Genomic DNA, 27036 nt, shown 5'->3' with positions numbered 1-27036 from the left:
CCAGATGGCATACTCCTGTTCCTCTTTCTTATGTTTTCTGTTACCTGACATGTATGATGTATCTAGCAAATTTTAACCATATCTTAATGTAATCCTGGTTGTAAAAAATATTTTAGTATTTAGGAGAGGAGAGTAAAGGAGAATTCAAAGAGATTCTACAAGTACATTAGGGGAGAAGAATAACTAGGGAGAGAACAGGGCCTCTTAAAGAACAATGACGCTATCTCAAGGGGAGGCGATAGCCTAGTGTCATTATCGCTGGATTGTTAATCCAGACACCCAGGTAAAATTCTGGGGACCCAAGTCTGAATCCCACCATGGCAGTTGGTGGTATTTGAATTCAAGACAAATTTGGAATTAACAGTCTAATGATAACCATTGTCGATTGTCAGGAAAAACACATCTGGTACACTTTTGGGAAGGACGTTCTTACCTGGTCTGGCATACATGTGACTCCAGACCCACACCAATGTGGTTGACTCTTAACTGCCCTCTGGAAGGGTAATAAATACTGGCCTACCCAGCGATGCCTCATCCTGTGAATGAATACATAAAATGTGTGGAACTACAGGAGATGGGTGAGATCCTAAATGCATATTTCTCATCATTATTTTCTTGTGGAGAAAGACATGGAAGCTTGAGATCTTGGGGAATTAAATAGTGATGTCTTGCAAAGAGTGCACATTGCAAAAGAGGAAGTGTTGGAGGTCTTAAAACACATAAAGGTAGATAAATCCCCAGGACCAAATCCAGTAATTCCGTGACATTGTGGGAAGCTAGAGAAGAAATTGCAGGGCCTCTAGTGAGAGAATACACCTCCTCAAAAATCAGCAAGGCAGTCTGGGTGTGGAGCCACAGGAGATGGGGGAGACACTAAATGATATTTTGCATCAGTGTTTACTGCGCAGAAGGACATGGAAGATATAGAATGTGGGGAAATAGATGGTGACATCTTGAAAATGTCCATATTACAGAGGTGGTGGTGCTGGATGCCTTGAAATGCATAAAACTGGATAAATCCCCAGGGCATGATCAGGTGTAGCCTAGAACTCTGACGGAAGCTAGGGAAGTGACTGTTGGGCTCTTTGCTGAGATATTTGTATCACCAATAGTCACAGGTGAGGTGCCAGAAGACTGGAGGTTGGTGAATGTGGTACCACTATTTTAAAAAAGTGGTAAGGAAAAGCTAGGGAACTATAGACTGGTGAGCCTGAATCAGTGGTGGGCAAGTTGTTGGAAGGAATCCTGAGGGACAGGATTTACACACATTTGGAAAGGCAAGGACTGATTAGGGATAGTCAGCATAGCTTTGTGTGAGGGAAATCATGTTTCATGAACTTGACTGAGTTTTTTGAAGAAGCAACAATGAGGATGATGAGAGCAGAACGGTGAACGTGATCTATGTGAATATCAATCAGGTGTTCGACAAGGTTCCTCATGGGAGACTGGTTAGCAATGTTAGATCTCATAGAATAGGGGAGAACTAGCCATATGGCTACAGAAATGGCTTGAAGGTAGAAGGCAGATAGTGGTGGTGGACCGGTTGCTTTTCAGACTGAAGGCCTGTGACCAGTGGAGTGCCACAAGGATCGGTGCTGGATTCACTACTTTTTGTCATTTACATAGATGAGTTGAATGTGAATTTAGAAGGTATTTGTTTAATAATTTTGCAGATGACACCAAAATTGGAGGTGCAGTGGATAGTGAGGAAGGTTACCTCAGAGTACAATGGGATGTGGATCAGATGGGTCAATGGGGTGAGGAGTGACAGATAGAGTTTAATTTATATAAATGCAAGGTGCTGCATTTTGGGAAAGCAAATCTTAACAGGACTTATGCACTTAATGGTAAGGTCCTGGGGAGTGTTGCTGAACAAAGATACTTTGGAGTGCAGGTTCATAGTTCCTTGAGAGTAGAGATGTAGGTAGACAGAATAGCGAAGGAGGTGTTTGGTATGCTTTTGTTTATTGGTCAGAGCATTGAATATAAGATTTGGGAAGTCATGTTGCGACTATATTAGTTAGGCCACCTTTGGAATATCCCGTGAAATTCTGGTCTCCCTCCTGTCAGAAGGATGCTGTGAAATTTGAAAGGGCCCAGAAAAGATTTACAAAGATGCTGCCAGGGTTGGAGGATTTGAACTATAGGGAGAGGCTGAATAGGCTGGGGTTGTTTTCCCTGAAGCATTGGAGGCTGAGGGGTGGCCTTAAAGAGGTTTATAAATTCATGAAGGGCATGGATAGGATAAATAGACAAAGTCTCTTCCCAGGGTTGGGGGAATCCAGAACAAGAGGGCATAGATTTCGGGTGAGAGGGAAAAGATATCAAAGGAACTTAAAGGGCAGCTATTTCATGCAGAAGGTGGTGCATGTGTGGAATGAGCTGCTAGAGGAAGTGGCGGAGGCTGGTACAATAACAGCATTTAAAAGGCATCTGGATGAATATATGAATAGGAAGGGTTTAGAGGGATATGGGCCAAGTGCTGGCAAATGGGACTAGATTAGGTAAGAATATCTGGTTGGTATGGACAAGTTGGACCAAAGGGTCTGTTTCTGTGCTGTACATCTCTATGACTCTATAACAGTGGAGATAGTTATATCATTAACAGCTATGGGTGAGGTGTCAGAAGACTGGTGGGTGACTAATATTGTGTCATTATTTTAGTAAGTCGGTAAGGAAAAACCAGAGAACTACAAACTGGTGAGCCTAACTGCAGTGGTGGAAAAGTTGTTGGTGGAGATTCTGAGAGATAGGATCTACATGCATTTGGAAAGGCAAGGACTGGTTAGGAATAGTCAGCATGGCTTTATCATGGGAAATTGTGTCTCATAAATTTGATTGAGTTTTGGAAAAGGTGACTAGTGGTATACTGCTAAGTCTACTTTTGTTCATCACATATATAAATGATTTGGATAAGAATATAGGAGGCATGATTAGCAAGTTTGTGAATGACACCAAAATTCAGAGAATAATGAACATTAAAGAAGGTTGTCTGAGAGTATAATGGAATCTTGATCAATGGGGCCAGTGAGCCAAGGAATGGCAGGTGGAGTTTAATTCAGATAAATGGGAGGTGTTACATTTTGGCAAGACACATCAGGGCAGGTTTGTCTTGAGACAAACATATATTAGAGACAAATAATCATATATTAGATATAAACAACTGAGTTCAAATGTATCTTTTGAACACTATAAAGAGTGTAGAGGCATTCTTAAGTGGGAGATCAGGAAGGCAAATAAAGGATATGATTCAGCCTTGGCAAATAAAGTTAAGGATAATCCAAAAAGATTCAACAAATACATTAAGATCAAGAGAGGAACTACAGAGAGACTAGGGCCCTTTAAAGATCAAAGAGGTCGTCTTTGTGTTGAACCTCAGGAGAGAGGCAAGATATTAAATGAATATTTCACATCAGTTTTTACTGTGGAGAAAGGAAGACTAGAGAACTCAGAAATAAATATTGATGTTTTGAAACCAGTTCACATTACAGAAGAGAAAGTGTTGATTTCTTAGAAAACATAAAAGTGGATACATTTCTGGGACCTCATCTAGTGTATCCCAGGACTTTCTCAGAAGTAAGGGAAGAAATTGTGGGGCGCCTTGCAGAAATATTTGTATCAACTATAAATATGGATGAGGTGCTGACTGACCGGAGGGTGGCTAATGTTGTGTCCTTGTTTAAGAAGGAATGTAAGGAGAAGCCTGGGAACAATAGACCTGTGAGTTTGACTTTAGTTGTTGGTAAGTTGTTGGAGGTGATTCTGAAAGATCAGATTTATATGCATTTGAAGAGGCAAAGAATGAGTTTATATGAAGCATGGGTTTATACGAAGGAACTTGCGTCTTAAAAATATGATTTTTTCAGGAAGTAAACAAGAAGATTGACGAGGCAGAGTGGTAGACATTGTTTACTCAGAGGTAAAAACAATACCGACATTTTTTTACAAACTCACCGATTCCCCCTGCTACCTGGATTACACCTTTTCCCACCCTACCTCCTGCAAAAAAGCCATCCCGTATTCCCAATTCCTCCGCCTCCGCCGTATCTGCTCCCAGGAGGACCAGTTCCACCACAGAGCACACCAGATGGCCTCCTTCTTTAGAGATCGCAATTTCCCTTCCCACGTGGTTAAAGATGCCCTCCAACGCATCTTGTCCACATCCCGCAGCTCCACCCTCAGACCCCACCCCTCCAACCGTAACAAGGACATAACGCCCCCAGTGCTCACCTTCCACCTCACCAACCTTCGCATAAACCAAATCATCCGCCGACATTTCCGCCACCTCCAAACGGACCCCACCACCAGGGAGATATTTCCCTCCCCACTCCTTTCTGCCTTCTGCAAAGACCGCTCCCTCCGTGACTACCTGGTCAGGTCCACGCCCCCCTTCAACCCACCCTCCAATCCTGGCACCTTCCCCTGCCACTGCAGGAATTACAAAACCTGCGTCCACAGCTCCTCCCTCACCTCCATCCAACGCCCTAAAAGGAGCCTTCCACATCCATCAAAGTTTTACCTGCACATCCATTAATATCATTTATTGTATCCGTTGCTCCCGATGCGGTCTCCTCTACATTGGGGAAACTGGATGCTCCTTGCAGAGCACTTTAGGGAACATCTCCGGGACACCCACACCAATCAACCACACCGCCCTGTGGCCCAACATTTCAACTCTCCCTCTCACTCTGTCGAGGACCTGAAGGTCCTGGGCCTCCTTCACCGCCGCTCCCTCACCACCAGACACCTGGAGGAAGAACGCCTCATCTTCCGCCTCGGAACACTTCAACCCCAGGGCATCAATGTGGACTTCACCAGTTTCCTCATTTCCCCTTCCCCCACCTCACCCCAATTCCAAACTTCCAGCTCAGCACTGTCCCCATGACTTGTCCTACATGCCTATCTTCTTTTCCACCTATCCACTCCACCCTCCCCCCGCCCCCAACCTATCACCTTCATCCCCTCCCCCACTCACCTATTGTACTCTATGCTACTTTCTCCCACCCCCACCCTCCTCTCACTTATCTCTCCACCCTTCAGGCTCTCTGCCTGTATTATTGATGAAGGGCTTTTGCCCGAAACATCGATTTTACTGCTACTCAGATGCTGCCTGAACTCTTCCAGCACCACTAATCCAGAACTGTTTACTTAGACTTTAGTAAAGCCTTTGACTAGGTTCTACATGGTAGATTAATCAGTAAAGTTAGCGAACATGGATTCAGGGTGAGCTTGCCATTTGGATACAAAATTGGCTTAACAGCAGGAGACAGAGGGTGATGGTAGAGAGTTGCTTTCTTGAACTGGAGGCCTGTAACTAGCAGTATTCAACAAGGATTCGTGCTGTGTCCACTTTTGTTAGGCATTTATATAAATGACATATGAGAATATAGAAAGCAGTGTTAGTAAGATTGTGGATGACATCAAGATTGGTGGTATAGTGGACAGTGAAGAATGTTACCTAAGATTACAAAGAGATCTTATCAATTGGATCAATGGGCTGAAGAGTGGTAAGTTGACTTTAATTTGGATAAATGGGACTTACACAATTAAAAGTAGGTCCTTGAGCAGTGTTGTGGAACAAAGAGACCTAAGGGTTCAGGTACATAATTCTTTGAAGTTTCCATCATATATAGATAGGGTGGTTAAGAAGGCATTTAATATTCTTGCCTTCATTGCTCAGCCCTTTGAGTAAAGGAGTTGGGATATTATTTTGAGGTTGTACAGGATGTTGCTGAGGCCTCTTCTGGGGTACTATTTCCAGTTCTGGTCTCCCTGTTACAGGAAGGATATTACTATGCTGGAAAGGTTTCAACAGAGAATTGCCAGGATGCTGCTGGGAATGGAGAGTTTGAGTTATAAGGAGAGGTTAGATAGACCCGGATGTTTTCCTTTACAGGTGAAGAGGTTGTTATGGACCAGACCTGACTCCCCCACAATATTTTAAGAAGGTCGCCTAGACCACAATTTTTTCTTAATGTGGCAGATGTGAAGTGCTGTGTTCCAGATGCGATGCAACTGGTCAAACTACTCAATATTAAGCAAAACACAATTTACGTAAATGCTATAGTTAAATATATAAAAAAAGAAGAATTTAAATAACTTAACTATTGGAAAACTTAACTGAATAACAGATATAGTTACTATAACTAATTATCTATTCCAGGATGGTAACATGCAAAAAACACCCCCTTGGCAAAAAGATAAAATTCAGTCACAGATTCTCACATGCAGTTCTCCTATCCAGAAGGAAAACAAATAAGAGAAGATCCAGAGAAAATAACAGCTAAGAGACATTCACTGAAGCTTCCAACTGTTCTAAGAACCCAAAGGCTTCTGATGTAACTGAAAAAAACAAAACTCAGAAATCCAAATCTGTGAGAGCTGGCCATACCCATTCAGGCTGTTAAAACAAAACCCAAAGCTTGTCAGGTTGTTTACACAAGTCATTCTTCAGTAGCCAGTTCAGCATCTCTGCCTTGCAACCTCTCTTCAAAAAAAAACCAAGACAATATAACCTTTTAAAGTGACAGCATTGTCACATCCTTCCTCTTAAAAAAAAAAGAACCATCAATATACAAAGATAGCTTTATTTTTAAAACATTTAGTCTGACTCTATTAATACGCTACAATATGCATACATTACATTTACTCTAAGCATGCAAACTACTATATTCTATTTATTCCTGCCAGTGAATGCCTCTGCCTTTCCTCATCAAAATCAAGACATGTCAGAAATTACATTTTCTCCTCCTGCCACGTGTATAATTTTCAAATTGAATGGCTGCAGTAATAAGCTTTGTCTAAATATCTGGAATTTTTGTTCTTAAATTTCTTCAAAACTTTTAATGGGTTATAATCAGTATATACAATTTTCTCAGACACATTTCTGGCAATATAAATGTTGAAATATTGTAACACCAACACCGAGCTCAAGGTTTCCTTCTCAATAGTGGAATATTTCTGCTGCTGAGTATTCAATTTTCTGGAAGGGTTTCTATTTTCTTTTGTCTTCTTGCAAGAGTACAGCACCAACACCCACATCACCTCCATCAATAGCCACCTTGAAAGGCTTTGTATAAATAGATGTGGCTAACATGGGGTGGTGGTTAACACTTCATCTCCATTAGCAAAATTATGAATTTTTGATTTCTTGTCTGTTTCATCACATGATGTGCTACTTTTAAATGCTGTCTCACTAACTCAGCTGCTCTATTTAATCTTTTCCTAAAATTTGACACAGTCCAAATTTGTCGTCTCTGAATTCTGACTCATCAATTTCTCCAGAATTAATTTCAGTGGTCCTCTTACCTCATGCCCAAAAATCAATTCAAATTGACTGAATTTAGGTAGATTCATTTAGTGCATCCCTAATTGCCAAAAGTACAAATGGAATTCCTTTATCTCAATCCTCTGGATAGTCTTGACTTTAAGCCCTCACCTGGTCTTTAATATCTGATATCACTGTTCTAATGCTCCCTGCAATTCTGGATAGTACGCAATTGATTTGAATTGTTATATTCCTTAGTTATCCATAACTTCCCTGAATAAGGTTGATGTAAAATTTGAACCTTGATCAGATTGTATCTCTGTGGGTAGTCTGTATTTGGTGAAAAGTTTGAGGAAATCTTCAATAATCTTTTCAGCTGTAATATTACATTGCGGAATGGCCTCTGGAAATGTAGTGGATACATCTACTATTGTCAACAAATACTGATTCCCACTTTTTGATTTTTGTAGGGGTCATACACAATCAATTAAGACTCATGTAAAAGGTTCCTGAAATGCAGGAATGGATATTAAAGATGCTGGTTTATCACTGTCTAAGGTTTTCCAATTACCCCTGACACATATGACAGGTCCAACAAAATTCAATTGCATCCTCATGCAGTCCAGCCCAGTAAAAATGTTTTTGTATTTTGGCTTAAGACCATAAGACATAGGAGTGGAAGTAAGGCCATTCGGCCCATCGAGTCCACTCCGCCATTCAATCATGGCTGATGCGCATTTCAGCTCCACTTGCCAGCGTTCTCCCCGTAGCCCTTAATTCCTCTAGACAACAAGAACCTATCAATCTCGGCCTTGAAGACATTTAGCGTCCCGGCTTCCACTGCACTCCGTGGCAATGAATTCCACAGGCCCACCACTCTCTGGCTGAAGAAATGTCTCCGCATTTCCGTTCTGAAATGACCCCCTCTAATTCTAAGGCTGTGTCCACGGGTCCTAGTCTCCTCGCCTAACAGAAACAATTTTCTAGCATCCACCTTTTCAAAGCCATGTATTATTTTGTACGTCTCTATTAGATCTCCCCTTAATCTTCTAAACTCCAACGAATACAACCCCAGTATCCTCAGCCGTTCCTCATATGCTAGACCTGTCATTCCAGGGATCATCCGTGTGAATCTCCGCTGGACACGTTCCAGTGCCAGTATGTCCTTCCTGAGGTGTGGGGACCAAAACTGGACACAGTACTCCAAATGGGGCCTAACCAGAGCTTTATAAAGTCTTAGTAGTACATCTCTGCTTTTATATTCCAACCCTCTTGAGATGAGAGACAACATTGCATTCGCTTTCTTAATCACAGACTCAACCTGCATGTTTACCTTTAGAGAATCCTCGACTAGCACTCCCAGATCCCTTTGTGCTTTGGCTTTATTAAGTTTCTCACCATTTAGAAAGTAGTCCATTCCTATATTCTTTTTGCCAAAGTGCAAGACCTCGCACTTGCTCACGTTAAATTCCATCAGCCATTTCCTGGACCACTCTCCCAACCTGTCTAGATCCTTCTGTAGCCTCCCCACTTCCTCAGTACTACCTGCCTGTCTACCTAACTTTGTATCATCGGCAAACTTCGCTAGAATGCCCCCGGTTCCCTCATCCAAATCATTAATATATAATGCGAACAGCTGTGGCCCCAGCACCGAACCCTGCGGGACACCGCTCGTCACCGGCTGCCATTCTGAAAAAGAACCTTTTATCCCAACTCTCTGCCTTCTGTTAGATAGCCAATCCTCAATCCATCCCAGCAGCTCACCTCGAACACCATGGGCCCTCACCTTGCTCAGCAGTCTCCCGTGTGGCACCTTATCAAAGGCCTTTTGAAAGTCCAGATAGACCACATCCACTGGGTTCCCCTGGTCTAACCTACTTGTTACCTCTTCAAAAAATTCCAACAGGTTTGTCAGGCATGACCTCCCTTTACTAAATCCATGTTGACTTGTTCTAATCAGACTCTGCTCTTCCAAGAATTTAGAAACCTCATCCTTAATGATGGATTCTAGAATTTTACCAACAACCGAGGTTAAGCTGATTGGCCTATAATTTTCCATCTTTTGCCTTGATCCTTTCTTGAACAAGGGGGTTACTACAGCCATCTTCCAATCGTCCGGGACCTTTCCTGACTCCAGTGACTCTTGAAAGATCTCAACCAATGCCTCTGCTATTTCCTCAGCAACCTCTCTCAGAACTCTAGGGTGTATCCCATCGGGGCCAGGAGATTTATCAATTTTAAGACTTTTTAACTTTTCTAGCACTATCTCTTTCGTAATGGCAACCATACTCAACTCAGCCCGGTGACACCCTTTAATTTTTGGGATATTACTCCTGTCTTCCACTGTGAAAACTGACGCAAAGTACTTGTTAAGTTCTCCTGCTATTTCCTTATCTCCCATCACTAGGCTCCCTGCATCAGTTTGAAGTGGCCCAATGTCTACTTTTGCCTGTCGTTTGTTTCTTATGTACTGAAAGAAACTTTTACTATTATTTCTAATATTACTGGCTAGCCTACCTTCATATTTGATCCTCTCATTTCTTATTACACTCTTTGTTATCCTCTGTTTGCTTTTGTATCCTTCCCAATCTTCTGATTTCCCACTGTTCTTAGCCACTTTATAGGATCTCTCTTTTTCTTTAATACATTTCCTGACTTCCTTTGTCAGCCAAGGTTGTCTAATCCCTCCCCGGTTAATCTTTCTTTTCTTGGGAATGAACCTCTGTACAGTGTCCTCAATTATACCTACAAACTCCTGCCATTTTTGCTCTAGTGTCTTCCGGTTAGCCTCTGCTTCCAGTCTATTTTAGTCAGTTCCTCTCTCATGCCCTCATAATTACCTTTATTCAACTGTAACACCATTACATCAGATTTCGCCTTCTCCCTTTCAAACTCCAGACTGAACTCTACCATATTATGGTCGCTACTTCCTAAGGGTTCCCTTACTTTAAGATCTTTTATAGAGTCTGGTTCATTGCAAAGCACTAGGTCCAGAATAGCCTGCTCTCTTGTGGGCTCCATGACTAGCTGTTCCAAAAAGCCATCCTGTAAGCATTCCATGAATTCCCTTTCTTTAGATCCACTAGCAACATTATTTACCCAGTCCACCTGCATATTGAAGTCACCCATGATCAATGTAACCTTGCCTTTCTGACATGCCTTCTCTATTTCCCGGTACATGTTGCGTCCCTGGTCCTGACCACTGTTAGGAGGTCTGTACACAACTCCAATTATGGTTTTTTTGCCTTTGTGGTTCCTCAATTCCACCCACACAGACTCCACATCATCCGACGCTATGTCATTCAATACCATAGATTTAATTTTGTTCTTAACTAACAAGGCAACTCCACCCCCTCTGCCCACCTCTCTGTCTTTTCGATAAGTCGAAAAACCATGGAGGTTTAACTGCCAGTCCTGACCCCCCTGTAACCAAGTCTCTGTGATGCCTACTACATCATAATCATTCACTATTATCTGTGCCATTAATTCATCGGCTTTGTTATGAATGCTACGAGCATTCAGGTAAAGTGCCTTAATGCTAACTTCCTTATTAGAGATGTTGTAAGTCATACGTCCTAAGTTATCCTTGCTTTTTTCTGCATTCTCAGTCTGCCTCAATTTTAAATCCGCCTGGAAACATGCTATCCTGCTGCTTATCTTTCCATTTACCTCCATACTCCCTGTTGCTTTCACTTTCCCTTCCCCCCAACTCAGAAGTTTAAAGTCCTACTGACCACCCTATTTATCCTCTTCGCCAGAACATTGGTACCTGATCGGTTCAGGTGGAGACCGTCCCAACGGTACAGATCCCCCCTGTTCCAAAACTGATGCCAGTGCCCCATGAAGTGGAATCCCTCTTTCCCACACCAATCCCTTAGCCACGTGTTTACTTGCCTAATTTTCTTGTCCCTATGCCAATTGGCACGTGGCTCGGGCAGTAATCCGGAGATTACTGAGTTTTCCTTACTCCCAAGTGGCCTCCTATTGGTAATTCAATATGCTACTCACAACAACTTATTTCCATAATCCTCCGGTAATACAACTTAATGAAATTCTGTCCATTTCTCAAATACCTGAGTCTCCATTTCCTCATCAAGACGTCATTTTTAAGATAGTAACAATCTGGGATACATTCAGATTCTTCTTCCTTGTATGTTTTTTGATACAACTGCTTCAGTATTTCATCTTTCTGTTGTAAGCCAGTTAATTTATCTGAACTAAATCACGCCAAAAGACTGTCAGCCTAGCTCATCATGTAGCTGTGAAACAGCAGAGAAAGGTATTTTGCAGTAATTAGTTGATTCTTTGAAGTTATTCACAACATTAAGAAATAGGTTCTTTTAAAGGTTCTGCAGATAACCTGAGATGGATTTCAAGGTAATTATAGATATACATATAGAACAAAATACAACGATCACTAAAAAGCTTTAGGGGAAACTATTCAAACAAAGATGTGAAAGCTAATTAGTCTCAGGAAACTTCTTTCTTAAAGGAATGCCTGGTGTATCCTGTAAGAAACAAATTGCTTGCAACTCAGTAGCTAGTGTGCAAACAGTACAGGTAGCTATATAACTTTACATATAATTAACTTTATAATAGAAATTAATATTATGCATCTTACAGCAGATGGTTAGGACCAACTATCTTTTGTAGTTTTTATGTATAATTAGGACAGTGAGAAAATATGAGTAACAGAATTTGATAGGGATAGCAAATGAATACAATGAACAACAAAATTCAAGCAGTGCTTAGCGATAAGCATAGGAACATGTCTGAATGAGTACAGCCAGCAATGTTGAAATGCAAACTAATAGGATGCATGGAAAGGTCCCAAGGCCTGGTGATTACAATGGTTGTTAAATACCATGCTATTATGGGATCTGTGGGCTGTCCATAGGAGTGTCCATTATTGATCATGTCATTCACAGGCTTTGATGTATAGAACAAAGTTCAATAAAGTGTGGTGCTGGAAAAAGCACGACAGGTCAGGAAGCATCGGAGGAGCAAGAGAGTTGATGTTTTGGGCTTAACCTTTCATCAGGACTGGGGGTGGGGAAGGGGTCTGAGAAATAAATGGAGGGTGGGTGGGCCTGGGAAAAAAAGTAGTTGGGATGGCAATAAGTGGATCCAGGTATGGTAGGTCAGTGAGAAATATGGAGTAGATAGCTGGGAAGAAGATGGACAGGTTGGTCAGGTCAAGAGGGTTGGATTTGGAATGGGGCGGGGGAGGAGAGATTAGGAAATTTGAGAATTCAATGTTGAGGCTGTGTGATTGTAAACTCCTGAGACAAAAGATGAGGTGCTCCTCCTCCAGTTTGTGGGTGGCCTTGTTTAGGCGATAGAAGAGGCTCAGAATGAACATGTCATTGGAGGATTGGGATGGGGAGTTGAAATGGATGGCTACAGGAAGGTGGGGTTAGTTGGTGCATATGGACCAGAGATGTTCCCTGAACCATTCTGTGAGTTTGCGTTCAGTCTCTCCGATGTAGAGGAGACCACATTGAAAGGAGCAGATGCAATAAATGAGGTCTGAGGATGTGCAAGTAAATCTCGGCCGGATTTGGATTGATCCTTTGGGGCCTTAGGCAGACTTGAGGGGACAGGTATGGGCGCAGGGTTTGCACCTCTTAAGTGGCAGAAGGTGCCTGGAGGTTGGTGGGGAGTGCGGACCAAATGAGGGAGTCATGTAGGGAATAGTCCCTATGGAATGCAGATAGGGGTGGGGAGGGAAATATATTTTTGATGGTGAAGTCTGACTCCAGGTGGCGAAAATATCTAATTTGGAGATTTAGTGGGGAGGAATGTGAGGATTAATTAGTGCAGCGGAATCTCTGTATAGAATAAGGGGGAGGGTACAGCAACCACGTTGTATATGATTATTATAACACAAAATGTATAAAAATAATGTATCTCACTGTAAAAAACAGAGCATCATTGACTAGTCTTCTAATCTGAGCCACATTCGAGGGGAGTCTTCGGCCCTCTCCTTGAACGATCTGGTGACTCCTTGAATAAAAACTGCCAAGTGCCTGAATTTTGCCTGCAGCCTGAGTCTTTGTCCTTGGTCGAGGGGTTTTGCTCCTACAGATTGGTGAGCCAGCCAGAAGGCAGCATACTTCAGGCCACAATGTGGGTGAGTACATTTATTTACAAAAAGATCAATAGGAGGTCAGAAGGAGATAGCTCCCCAAAAAATCAATAAGAGGTTGGAAATGCTCACACATAGGAAACTAGATAGAAGCAGCAGATTGCCTCAGACACAGTCAGAATGGAATCCAGGGAAATGGCAGGAAAGGTTGAAAAGGATAAGGCCTGCTTGGAGCTCCTATGAATCAATCCTGCAGACAATGTTTGAAAAAAATCAAAGCAATAATCAAACAAAAGGAAAAGACACAGAAAAGGTAAATCATCCTTGTGGCTCTGTTTACTTAGAATCCCAAAAAGGCACAGAAATATCTAAAATAGCTGCAGTGTTCATAAGTGAGAAAGAGAGAGGGAGACTGATTTTCTGCGTTGTGTTACTTCACTGAACCTTGTACAAGTGTTAACTCTTTATGGTCTGGTTGAATACACCCTTGTTTGTTAGTTGTTAAGTACTGTGGAAACATTAAATGCATTAGACATTAGGAATTAGAATGTATAAAAATTGTTAGTGACTTTGAGGGAATAAAACAGAACCTTGAATTTGGACAAATTGATGTAAAGATACTGAATATTGAGAAGAGTTATCAGCTAACTTTAAAAAATGTGGGATGTCTCAGAGAAAGAACAAACAAAATATATTTTGTCTGAATAAAACAGAAATGCTTAACTTCTATTTTAAAATATTATAAGATTATGCTACATGGACTACCAACATCTCCAGATCTCTGGAATTAGATAGGTGATAGTAGGTAAATTGCAAAATGGGATGATATGAAGTAATTAAGGATGAAGAGCACTAGCAGAAGAAAAATAAATTGGAGAACAGGTCTCAGACATATACAGCTATTTGACAAAAGGATTAGTGGCCTGGAAGAGCACAAAAACATAGTTTAAATGATAAGACACTGGGACATCATCCATTGAGAAACTGATCTGAAAACAGTGATAGTAGTATTAATGAAAGGAGGTGGGAAACATATTCTGAAGACAGAGCATGACGAATGTTAGAACTGTATTATTTCACATGATAAAACTGTAGCTAATTGGGGTGCTTGCATGTGAAAGTAGTGCCACTGTATGATACAATAGTTCACAAAATTGGCAAATTAAAGAAGCAAATGGCAGAAATATACTCAAGATGGAAACAGATGCAGAGTTGGAGAAATATTGAGTCCATGTATGATGTTATTTTACTGCTACTGGGAGAGGTAATCTATGGATAAGGATACTGGAGGATAAAAAAACCCACAAATTAAGGAACCTGAATCTGGAATATACAGAATTTTAGAGCAAATTGTGTAAATAGATTAACTGAAAAAATATGTGGATGATATTCTTGTCACCTCAGTCAAGTGGCATTATCGGAAATGAAAACAAAAACAGTTACTGTTAAAGGGATAAGACAAGTCTTATGATTATTTAACTATTACAGGAAATTTGTAGTAAATTATAGAAAACTAGCCAGACCCCTGCAAAACCTTCCGAAAGTGGGGCAAGCAAGCCCAGAGAATATTGAATGGGGACCTGGTCAACAGACAGCCTTTATCAAAATCAAACAGACACTGGCCTCCTCACCAGCACTAGGACTCCCTGATCTGAAAAAGCTCTTTCACCTTTTTTTGCAGTGAAAGCAAGGGCAATCAGTCTGCAGTAATGCTATAGAGACACAGAGAAAGTGAAGACTTCAGAGAGTTAGAGTCAAAAAGGGGCGCTGGAAAAGCACCGCAGGTCGGGCGGCATCTGAGGAGCAGGCGAGTCAATGTTTTAGGCATAAGCCCTTTTTCAGGAATGTGGAGGGGGCGAGGGCTGAGAGATAAATAGGGGTTTGGGGTGGGGCTGGGCAAAGGTAGCTGGGAAGGGGATAGGTGGATGCAGCTGGGGAGTAATTGTGATAGGTTGGTTGTGAGGGTAGAACAGATAGGTGGTAAGGAAGATGGACAGGTAGGACAAGTCAAGGAGGCAGTGTGAGTTGGAGTGTTGGATTGGGGATGGGGGGTGGCGTGGAGAGTTGAAAGCTAGTGAAGCCGATGCTATGCCATGTGGTTGAAAGGGCCCAAGGCAGAAGATGAGGCATTTTTCCTCCTGTTGGTGGGTGGGTTTAATTTTGCCTTGGGGAAGTGGGGGGGAGGTGAGTTGAAGTGGTCGGCCACAGGGTTATGGGATTGTTTGGTGCATGTGTCCCAAAGATGTTCCCTGAACTGCTCCACGAGTTAGCATCCTGTCTCCCCGATGTAGAGGAGACCACACCGAGAGAAACAGACACAGTAGATGAGATGGGTGGATGTTCAGGAAAATCTCTGCTGGATGTGAAAGATCATGTGCAGCATTGGACAGAGGTGAGGAGGAAACGTGTGGGCGCATGCGAGTCCTGGGCCTCCACCACAACTAAATCAAGCCCATCCACCAACTGAAGGAAGAATGCCTCATCTCCTGCCTTGGGACCCTTCAACCATACAGCATCAACATCAACTTCACTAGCTTGCAAATCTCCCCTCCCTCCCACCTCATCCCAGATTGAACTCTCCAACTTGGCACCACCCTCTTGACCTGTCCATCTTCCTTCCTACCTGTCTGTTCCACTCTCCCTACAACCTATCACAATTACTCTCCACTGCACCCAGCTATCGCCTTCCCAGCTTCCTTCCCCCATAGCACCGCCCCCCAGTTATCTCTCTTCCTCCCCACATTCTGGATGAAGGTCTTATGCCCGAAATGTCAAGTCTCCTGCCCCTCGGATGCTGCCTGACTTGCTGTGCTTTTCCAGCACCACACCTTTCAACTACACAAGACACAGAGACAAGCTCCGCCTTGTGGGATACTACTCAAAGCAAAATGGATCAAGTCATGATGGGACAATACTTGTTTGCTTGAGCCATCCAATGTGTTACATGGGCACGAACAACATCCTTCCCTTGACAGAATGGGGGAAGGTGATATTGCACTCTCCACATTATGTAGTCCAGTTATTGGATGCTGGTAAACTGAGAGGTGTTATGGACAGTCAGTGAGCCAAATGGGAAGCCGCACTGTTGTCAGGAGACAAGCACATGAAAGTGATTAATGACAGTAGAGGGAAACCAGCAAGCTATGTGAATAAGGGTTGAGATAAGGAGGAGCCATTAGAGGGGCAAAATGTGGAATGCATGTTTATAGATGGGGTATGGAGGTGCTATGATGATGAGGCCTGGATGGGGTGGTTAATTTGAAAGGAGAACTTTTAACAGGAGAAAGGATAAAAGGATGTCATTCCGTCCAGAGAGCTGAACTAAAAGCACTTTAATATTATTAGTAATAACATTAGCAAATTTGCTGATGATACTACGCTGGGTGGCAGGGTGAAATGTGATGAGAATGTTAGGAGATTACAGGGTGACCTGGACAAGTTAGATGAGTGGTCAGTTGCATGGCAGATGCAGTTTAATGTAGATAAATATATGGTTATCCACTTTGGTGGCAAGAACATGAAGGCAGATTACTACCTAAATGGAATCAATTTAGGTAAAGGGGCAGTACAGAGAGATCTAGGTGTTCTTGTACACCAGTCAATGAAGGTAAGCATGCAGGTACAGCAGGTAGTGAAGAAGGCTAATAGCATGCTGGCCTTCATAACAAGAGGGATTGAGTATAGAAGCAAAGAGGTTCTTCTACAGCTGTACAGGGCCCTGGTGAGACTACACCTGGAGTACTGTGTGCAGTTCTGGTCTCCAAATTTGAGGAAAGACATTCTGGCTATTGAGGGAGTGCAGCGTAGGTTCATGAGGTCAATTCCTGGAATGGCGGGATTACCTTACACTGAAAGACTGGAGCGACTGGGCTTGTATACCCTTGAGTTTAGAAGACTGAGAGGGGATCTGATTGAGACATATAAGATTATTAAAGGATTGGACACTCTGGAGGCAGGAAACATCGTATCATGGTAGCCCACAAACCCACCAACACACTAAAACAGCAACTAATGAACTTGAAACCCTGTACAGACAATGAGCAAAACTAAAGTCATTTACAAAATACCATGCAAGGACTGTAACAAACACTACATTGGACAAAAAGGCAGAAAACTAGCCACCAGGATATATGAACACCAACTAGACACAAAAAGGCATGACTCTCTCTCACTAGTATTCTCACATATGGATGAGGAAGGACACCACTTTTACTGGGAGAATACATCCATCCTAGGACAAGCCAAAGAAAGACACACACAAGAATTCCTAGAAGCATGGCATTCCAAACAGAACTCTATCAATAAACACATCAAGTTAGACCCCACCTACCAGCCCCTGAGAAAAGGACTTCATCACAGGAAATAATATCACCACAGGAAATGACATCACCAACCCAAAGAAATCCAAACATATAAATAGAAATCAGGAATTTTTAGCATTGTTTCGTATGAGGTCCACTGAAGATGTTACCTAGTAAGGTAACAAAACATCTGGAAGTGAACCTTTCAGCTCAGTGAGCAAGCCTACATCCAAAATATGATTGATCTATTTTCAATGCCCTTTAAGTTGACTCTCCTATCTAACTGACAACTTCTGAAGTTCTCACTCTTTCTTCTCTCTCTTTCTTCTGCTGAAGCCTGCCTCTCCTTTTCTTTTTTCTCTGCTTTTATCATAGTTCAAACTTTTTCATTTCTTTTCACTTTCTTTTTGTTCTGTCAGGGCTATTCTATCCTGTTCTTTTGCCTCTAATTCAAGCTGCAATTGAATTTCACCCAAGTGCAAAGATTCTGATGGCATTTCGGGCATTCTTAAATGTTGAACTTAAATGTTGCAAATATTCTCCTTTTGGCATAGACAAAGGCAGCCCCAACTGCAGCTGGTCTACCAATTCCAAAAGCTTTGCCTTGTTCACTTTTTGTCAAGCTCCCACCCCCAGGAAACCTTGAGTGACTGAACGAGCCACTACCACACAAGACACACCCTGTTTAAACCAAACAAATTCAACACCCAGAACAAAAGATGCTAACACCTGCCACTTTGAGTCCAACAATCCTAAACCCAACTTGCAAATCTAGGTTTTGATGCCAACAAGAGCCACCAATTTGGTATGGACCAGACCCCCTCAAAATATTTTAAGAAAGTAGCCTAGACCCTAATGACTTTCTCATTTTAAAGGTAGATGTAAAGTGCCATGTTCCAGATGTTGTGAGACTGGTCAAACTACTCTATATTAAAAAGAAAGTGAGGACTGCAGATGCTGGAGATCAGAGCTGAAAAAGCGCAGCAGGTCAGGCAGCATCCAAGGAGCAGGAGAATCAACGTTTCAGGCAACGTTTCAGGAAGAAGGGCTCATGCCCGAAACATCGATTCTCCTACTCTATATTAAGCAAAATACAATTTATTTAAACACTACAGTTAAATACAAACAAAAGAAACAGAAATTTAGAATAACTTAACTATTGGAAACCTTAACTGAATAATGGATACAGCTACTAATTAACAGTTCCAATATGGTGACATCAAATAAACACCCCCTTGGCAAAAAAGCAAATTCTGACACAGAATCTCGCAGGCCGTTGTCCAATCCAGGAGGAAAACAATCAAGAGAAGAGGCACAGAGAATAGCAGCTAAGAGATATTCTCTGAAGCTTTCAACTCTTGAGACCCTAAAGGCTTCTGATGTTGCAGAAAAAATACCCAGAAATCCAAATCTATGAGAGCTGGCGACAAACATTTAGGGCTGTGAAAATAAAACCCAAGGCCTCACAGGTTGCTTACACAAGTCAACTCCAGTTTGGCGCCTCTGCCTTACAACATCTCTTCAAACAAAAGAAAAGACAAAATAACCTTTTAAAGTGACAGCAACATCACAAGATTGAGAGGCGACCTTACAGAAGTTTATAAAATAAAGAGGGGCATAGATAAGGTAAAGGGGCATCTTTTTAAGATGAGAAGAGAAAGATTTTGGGAAGACTTTTTTTTAACACAGAGAGTGGTATGTGTATGGAATGAACTTCCAGAGGAAAAGAATCAGACCACTGGAGGTTCTGAACTTTTTCAAAGGAAGAAATATTTCCTTTTTCTTCTAATTGAGCAGGTAATCCCATAAATTTATTATTGGTCACTTCCAATGCAGGTACAGTTATAATGTTTAAAAGACATTCGAATGAGTATATGAATAAGAAATGGTTAGAGGGATATGGGCCAAGCCCAGGCAGGTGGGACTAGTTTAATTTGGCATTTTGGTCAGCATGGACTAGTTGGGCTGAATGGTCTGTTTCCGTGTTGGTTGATTCTAAAGCTCTGCACTTTAACTACAAATTCTACACTTAGTAAGTCAGTCTTTAATCCAACTCTATATAATCGGACCTTTTTTTTAAACCCTTTATATACCTTCAATGAATATTTTTACTTCATTCGTCCACTGGAAGACAAAGCCTATTATTTACCAGTAACATTGACAGACTCGATTGAGAGACTCCCAATATATTTATCGGATTACCTGCTTGATCAGAAGAAAAGAAAAGATTTCTTCCTTTGAAAAGGTTCAGAGCCTCAAGTGGTCTGATTGTCTTTAGACATAATCAAGGAAGAATAATCTTACTTGTCCTGAGTCACCTTTCTCTTCCCAGAAGATTCAGAGGGAAAATGCTCCACTTATACCACTGCTACAGTTTTACTACCTATTTCCTTTTTATAATGCATGATGTTCTAAGGATTCCTTCGACATTAAAATTACTGTAATAGATTTTCCATTTAACTCCAGCAACTAGCTTTCGTATGTCCAGTCCAATTAAAATGAAAGCATACTATTTTCTGATGGAAATTTGAAATGAAAACAGAACATGCTGGAGAAACTCAACAGGTGTGACAGCACCTTTGGAGAGACAGAGTAATTATTTCAATAGTTCGACCCATCCCTCTCACCCCTTCCTTTCCCTCCCACAATAAAGATAAGGTTCCACATGTTGTCACTTCCCACAGCAGCAATCTCCTCATTCAAAGGATCACCTAAGGCCTTCTTTGTCACCTCCACCAGGATACCAAGACCATACATAAGTTTTTCTTCCTTTCATTGCCAGCATACTTCAGGGACCATTCCTTCTGAGACATTGTGGTCTACTCTTCAATCTCTCCTAACACCTCCTCACATCCCCATGGTACCTTCCCATGTAATCACAGATGGTTTGACACTTGCCCATGCACATCTTCCATCCTCACCATCCAAAGTCCCAAACATATCTTCTGGGTGAAACTGCATTTTACTCGTACTTTAGTAATTTAATCTATTGTATTCACTGCGCATAATCTGCTCCCCATTTAATTGGTAAAAGCAAATGGAGAGTGAGTAACAGCAGGAATACCTCTGCTCTGTCCAGAGGAATGATCTCTATCTCCCAATTGCTGGACATTTCAATAAACCACCTTCCTCCATGTTAACATTTCTGTCATTGGTCTGTTAAGAAGACCAACACAAGCTAAAGGATTAACACTGCATTTTCCACTTAAGAACTTTACAGCCTTGAGGAGTCAATATTGATCTCCACAACTTTAGAGTGTGACTGTACTCTCCTCTGCCTGGCTGAGCTCATCCTCTCATTGAACAACTTCTCATTTAATTCCTCCTATTTCCTTCAGGTCAAAGGGATGGCCTTGAGTAGTTGCGTGGGCCCCAGTTATGTCTATCTCTTTGTGGCATATGTGGAACATTCCCGGTTTCAGTCCTACTCTGGCCCCCAGCCATAATTCTTTCTCCAGTACATTGATGACATCATCAGTGTTGCTTCCCTCTTTCGTCTGGAATTGGAAAAGATTTATCAATTTTGTTTCCAATTTCCAACTTGCCCTCACCTTCACCTGGTCCATCACCTCCCTTCCTTGACATCTCTGTTTCTACTTCTGGTGATAGGTTGGATACCAATATACATTACAAACCCAAAAACGTGTTGCTGGAAAAGTGCAGCAGGTCAGGCAGCATCCAAGGAGCAAGAGAATCGACGTTTCGGGCATAAGCCCTTCTTCAGGAACGTCGATTCTCCTGCTCCTTGGATGCTGCCTGACCTGCTGCGCTTTTCCAGCAACACATTTTCAGCTCTGATCTCCAGCATCTGCAGTCCTCTCTTTCTCCTCGAAGATACATTACAAACCCCCCAACTTCGCATCTGTTCTGATGATGCCAGTTTTGGCAAGGGAACCTCCAAATTATCCATATTTTTCCTCAATCAAGGATATCCCAGTGCTTTAGTTGACAGGGTCTTCAGCCATCTTACCCATCTCCCGGTCTTCGGCCTTCAGCCCCTCTCTTCCCTCCCACAACAGCGATTGGATTCCTCTTATCCTCACCTACTATCCCACCAGCATCCACATCTAAAGGATCATTAACCTCCATTTCTGCATCTCCAGCTGGATGACACCACTAGACACATATTCTCCATTCTCCCTTGTCAGGCTTCTGCAGGGACTATTCCCCCTGGGACACCTTGTTTCACTCCTCCTCCACTTCCAAAATCTCCCCACTTCCTCACGGCACCTTCTCATGCAATCACAGAAGGTGTAACACCTGCCATTTACTTCCTCCCTCTCACTCTCCAAGGTCTCAGATGCACCTTCAAGATGAAGCAGTGATTTACCTGCACTTTATCGAATCTACTGTACTCACTGCTCACAATGTGATCTCCTCTACATTCAGGAAATGAAGTACAGACTGAGCAACCACTTTGCAGAATACCCATGTTCTGACAGCAAAAATGATCTTGAACTTCATGTTGCCTGCCATTTCAATACACCACCGTATTCTCGAGCCAACACCTTTGTCTCTTCCAATGCAACGTTTTAATTGGGACTCAATATTAAGCTCAATAATCTTATTGCCTGAGCACCTTCTCACTTTATTCCAACCCTCATATACCAAGCCTTGTCATAACATAGCGTATTACCAACAACCCACTGTCAGCCACAAACAGTTCCGATTAGCAACTATTCATTCTCCCAAGCTGACCTTTACCCCATTCGTTTATCTGCTAAACTGCTTTTGTCTCTCTCTGGGCTCCACCTTCACCTATCATTTACTCTTTCCTCCACCCTCAATCTATTCTCCAGCATATATATCAACCTTTTCCTGGATGGCCGAAGGGCCTGTTCCTGTGTTGTGTTGTTCTTTGTTCTTTTCCGACTTACAATCAGTTTGAAGAAAGATCACTGGACTTGAAATGTTAACTCTGCTTTCTCTCCACACATGCTGTCAAACCCTGCTGAGTTATTCCCAGTAATTTCTGTTTCTGTTTCTTCTTTACCAAAGTTATCACTAATGTAGTCTTTTTTCTCTGGGCTTGCTGCCATCTGTTCCAGTTTTGCCTCCTCTCCATCTGTCACTGGCATAAAGAAAACATAATTTTCCACCTCCTTTCAGTTCTGAAAAAGAGTCATACTGGACCTGAAACATCATCTCTGTTTCTCTCTCTGTAGAAGCTGCCAGATCTGCTGAGCTTCTCTACTACTTTTGTTTTCATTTATTACTTTCTTTTCATCACTTTTCGTTTCTAGCCTTTCTCCTTAGTTATTTTGGCACCCTTCTGTTTGTTACATAAAACTAATAGCTATTATCAAATTTTCAACTCCTCGAATTTCCTTGTTGATTCCCATACCACAATATGGCCTCATATATAATTGCCTGCAGGAGATATCATTGATATTAGCAAGATGTCCTACTTTGCCATGATCTTTGTTATTATTTAATGTAGCAATACTGGAAAATAGATTACTGTCTGAAATCTCACTTGATAGAAGTATCGTGCCTGTTTTCACTCTTTAATTTCTTAACTAATAAACTTGCAAGCATTTCAATTTGCTGACTGTCAGCGTATTCACCAGATGTATTCCATTTCCCTCTCTCTGAGATGCAAAGACTCACAGATCTCTTAGAAAACACTTCAAGCTTTTTCCACTTACATTGACTACTCTGGGGCAGCTAAACATCACATGCTATGCATGTTTTTTTCTGAACTGAACCTGCTCTCTGGGTAGTAAAAAAAAATCAACGCAGTAAAGTCTTCAGCAATTATCTCATCAGATTCTGTGTCTAACCATATATTTTAAGTTTTTGTTTTATTCACTCTTGTGTTGTGGCCATCATTGACTGACCAGCATTTACTGCCTGTTCCTAGTTCCCCTTGAGAAGGTGGTGGTAAACTACTTTCTGGAACTGCTGCAGTCCATGTGGTGTATGTAAACCCACATTATTATTAGGGAGGAAATTCTCTAAGTCATATGGTTTCTAGGAAATGCTACAGTGACCAAAGGCTAAAACATTGAGTTGCTGACCCCTTTAAAAAAAATTAACTTCGTCGAACTTTAGGTCAAATACATATTTATCTCTACTATAGAACACAAGTTCCCAATTCATATTATATTACAAACCTTCATCACAACAGACCAAATGTAATTTAGTTACAGTTTTGAACACACGCAAAACAAAACAGACAGGCTATGCCATCATTATCTCAAATACATGTGAATAATAAAAGCTGAATGCTGATTAATTGGGTTTATGAACATCAATTCTAAAAACATCCTGAAAGCAAGAAAGTGGTGCTTATGGCTTACATGCACATTTTTAGGGCAAATCATACTAGATTCCATATTGCCATATTAAGTAAGCAGGTAGTGTGAGAAATGATATGCTGTTTGTGTTACATTGATCGAGCTCACCCTGCACCCATTTTGGGAACTTTGCAATCTTGCTCCTGTAATAATTTAATATGGGTTGTTTCCATGCAAGCATCTTATATTACATCTAGTTCAGTTAAACATTCCAGAATGATGAGTGGTTCACTGCATCATTAAATACTATATTCTTTACGTTAAGCATTCATGAAGAAAAATATCAGAGGGCAGGGAAGATTTTTTTCCACAAATAATATCTAAAGATAGAAAAGATTTATAATAGATGTTACCCTTCTGAAGGACTTACGTCTGCTGCTGCTGCCGTCAAGGTCCTCCAGCAGGTCAGTGGAGCTCCTAGCCATGACATTCATTCTGTGGGAACTCACCAAAGTCCTGTTCCTTTGGGTGCATTTCCTATTGGAATGAATGCAAGTCAGTTAGTGTGATGTTGCTTTGAAATATGCAACTCTTTCTGAAATTCAGAATGCATCTAAATTAAAAATAAAATGACTAGAGACAGCATGAAATAAGTTTATTTAAAAATCAATGCAGATCTTTTAGGGTTCTATGAGGAAATAACAGAAAATATGAGCACTAGGAAAGAACTTAATGTAATATTGAAAGTGAACTAGGAGGCGGATGATACGTTTCTCACAGTCAAGATCAAATGTCATGATGCTGACTATATCCATCATTTCATAATTAGTTTCATGCACTTTAAAAATATAAAACTAAATTACTTATTTTAACACTATGCTTTTGAACAGTAACTAGCAAGTAAATGCTGAGAGGTACTTGCATTTTCATTAAAGTTAAAGAGAAAAGCTTTAGGGACTTGCAATGCAAAATGTTTATCACCCTGTAACTCCAAAAACACAACCTTTTTGGGAAACAAGACCAGTACAGATTACAGGTGACTGGTGTTTCATTTTTTTTTGTTTATTCGTTTTGTAGGATGTGAGCATCACTAGCTGACCAGCATTTATTGCCCATCCCTAGTTGCCCTTGACAAGGTGGTGGTGAGCTGTCTTCTTGAGCTGTTGCAGTCCACCTGCTGTGGGTTAAGTGACAGTGTCATTAGGAATTGAATTTCAGGAGTCTGACCCAGCAACATTGAAGGAACGGCGATATATTTCCAAGGCAGGATGGTGAGTGGCTTGGAGAGGATCTTGAAGGTAGTGATGTTCCCAAATATCTGCTGCCTTTGTCCTTCCAGATGGAAGTGGTTGTGGATTTTTAAAGTGCTGTCTGAGGGTCTTTGGTGAATTTCTGTACTGTATCTTGTAGATAGTACACATTACTGTGACTGAGTGTGGTGGTGGAGGGAGTGGATGCTTGTGGATGCAGTGCCAATTAAGCAGGTTGCTTTGTCCTCAGTGCTGTTAAGCTTCCTCAGTGTTGTTGGGGCTGCACTCATCTAGGCAGGTGGGGAGTATTCCATCACACTCCTGACTTGTGCCTTGTAGATGGTGGACAGACTTCGGAGAGTCAGGTGGTGAGTTACTTGCCATAGTTTTCTGAGCCTTTGACCTGCTCTTGTCGCCACTACGTTTATGTGATGAATCCAGTTGAGTTTCTCATCAATGGTAACTTTCAGGATTTTGATAGTGGGGAAATCAGTGATGGCAACACCATTGAATGTCAATGGACGGTGGTTGTACCGTCTCTTATTGGTGATGGTCATAGCCTGGCATTTTTGTGGCACGAATGTTACTTGACGCTTTATGTGTTTTGGTACAACTAGATTACAGTATCTTGTTTTAAACTATATGCTGCATTTTGGCTTTCAATCAATATATTTATGTGTTTGCAGGCTATTATTAATGGGGCATTCTGGCTTATTTCATGTTATGAAAATTTAATCATGAGTACTGCTGAAAAAGCACACATTTTGTTGAAGTTTGTTGTCTTGCACTCATTATGACATTGCAAGAACGTCAATAAAAAAAAGAACAATATTTTATACTATACGAGAGAAAAGTGCTGATTGGTTGGCAAGTGGACTTTGATTAATAGAAGCATTGTTATGGAGAACACATCAATTAGGTGAGGACCGACAATTAACTACCAAGCTTAGATTAATTCTTTGATTGGATTAGAAATGGGAATGAGTGGGCAGCATGGTAACTCAATGTTAACACTGCTGTCTCTCAGTGCCAGGGACCCAATTTTGATTCTAGCCTTGGATGACTGTCTATGTGGTGCTTGCATGAGACCAGGGAGTGAGAGACCGGGCTGAGGCCAGGAGTGAGAGACCGGGCTGAGGCCGGGAGTGAGAGACTGGGCTGAGGCCGGGAGTGAGAGACCGGGCTGAGGCCGGGAGTGAGAGACCACGCTGAGGCCCGAGGTGAGAGACCACGCTGAGGCCCGAGGTGAGAGACCACGCTGAGGCCTGAGGTGAGAGACCACGCTGAGGCCGGGAGCAAGAGACCACGCTGAGGCCGGGAGTGAGAGAGACCACGCTGAGGCCCGAGGTGAGAGACCACGCTGAGGCCTGAGGTGAGAGACCACGCTGAGGCCTGAGGTGAGAGACCACGCTGAGGCCGGGAGCAAGAGACCACGCTGAGGCCGGGAGCGAGAGACCAGATTGAGGCCATGGAGTGAGAGACCACGCTGAGGCCCGGGAATGAGAGACCAGGCTGAGACCGGGAGTGAGAGACTACACTGAGGCCGGGAGTGAGACACCACACTGATGCCAGGAGTGAGAGACCAGGCTGAGGCCGGGAGTGATGCTTGTCAGCCCAATCCTGGATATTGTCCTAATCTTGCTGCATTTGGATGTGTACTGCTTCAATATCTTTCATGAAATCATTGGCCAACATGCCTACTTCTGCCCTTATGATGGAAGGAAGGTCATTGATGAAGCAGCTGAATTTGATTGGGCTGAGGCCATTACCTTGAGGAACCCCTGCAGAGCTGTCCTGGAGCCGAGATGACTGACCTCCAACAACCATGACTCTAACCACCAAGAATCTTCCCACTGATACCCACTGATTCCAGTTTTTCTAGGGCTTCTTG

The 27036-nt window shown here is 42.0% G+C and overlaps 1 protein-coding gene across 1 annotated transcript in view; it reads right to left on the bottom strand.

The window, feature by feature from the left end:
- The window catches only part of LOC140453410 (receptor-type tyrosine-protein phosphatase U-like), a 476064-nt gene that overhangs the window by 138188 nt on the left and 310840 nt on the right, over positions 1-27036 (bottom strand). The window contains exon 19 of the mRNA XM_072548057.1: positions 24326-24432. Coding sequence (XP_072404158.1) covers positions 24326-24432 — 107 coding nt within the window. The remainder of the gene's footprint in view (positions 1-24325; positions 24433-27036) is intronic.

This window comes from Chiloscyllium punctatum, chromosome 27, assembly GCF_047496795.1.
Source record: "Chiloscyllium punctatum isolate Juve2018m chromosome 27, sChiPun1.3, whole genome shotgun sequence".
NCBI lineage: Eukaryota > Metazoa > Chordata > Chondrichthyes > Orectolobiformes > Hemiscylliidae > Chiloscyllium > Chiloscyllium punctatum.
This window is presented reverse-complemented; position numbering and strand designations above follow the sequence as displayed.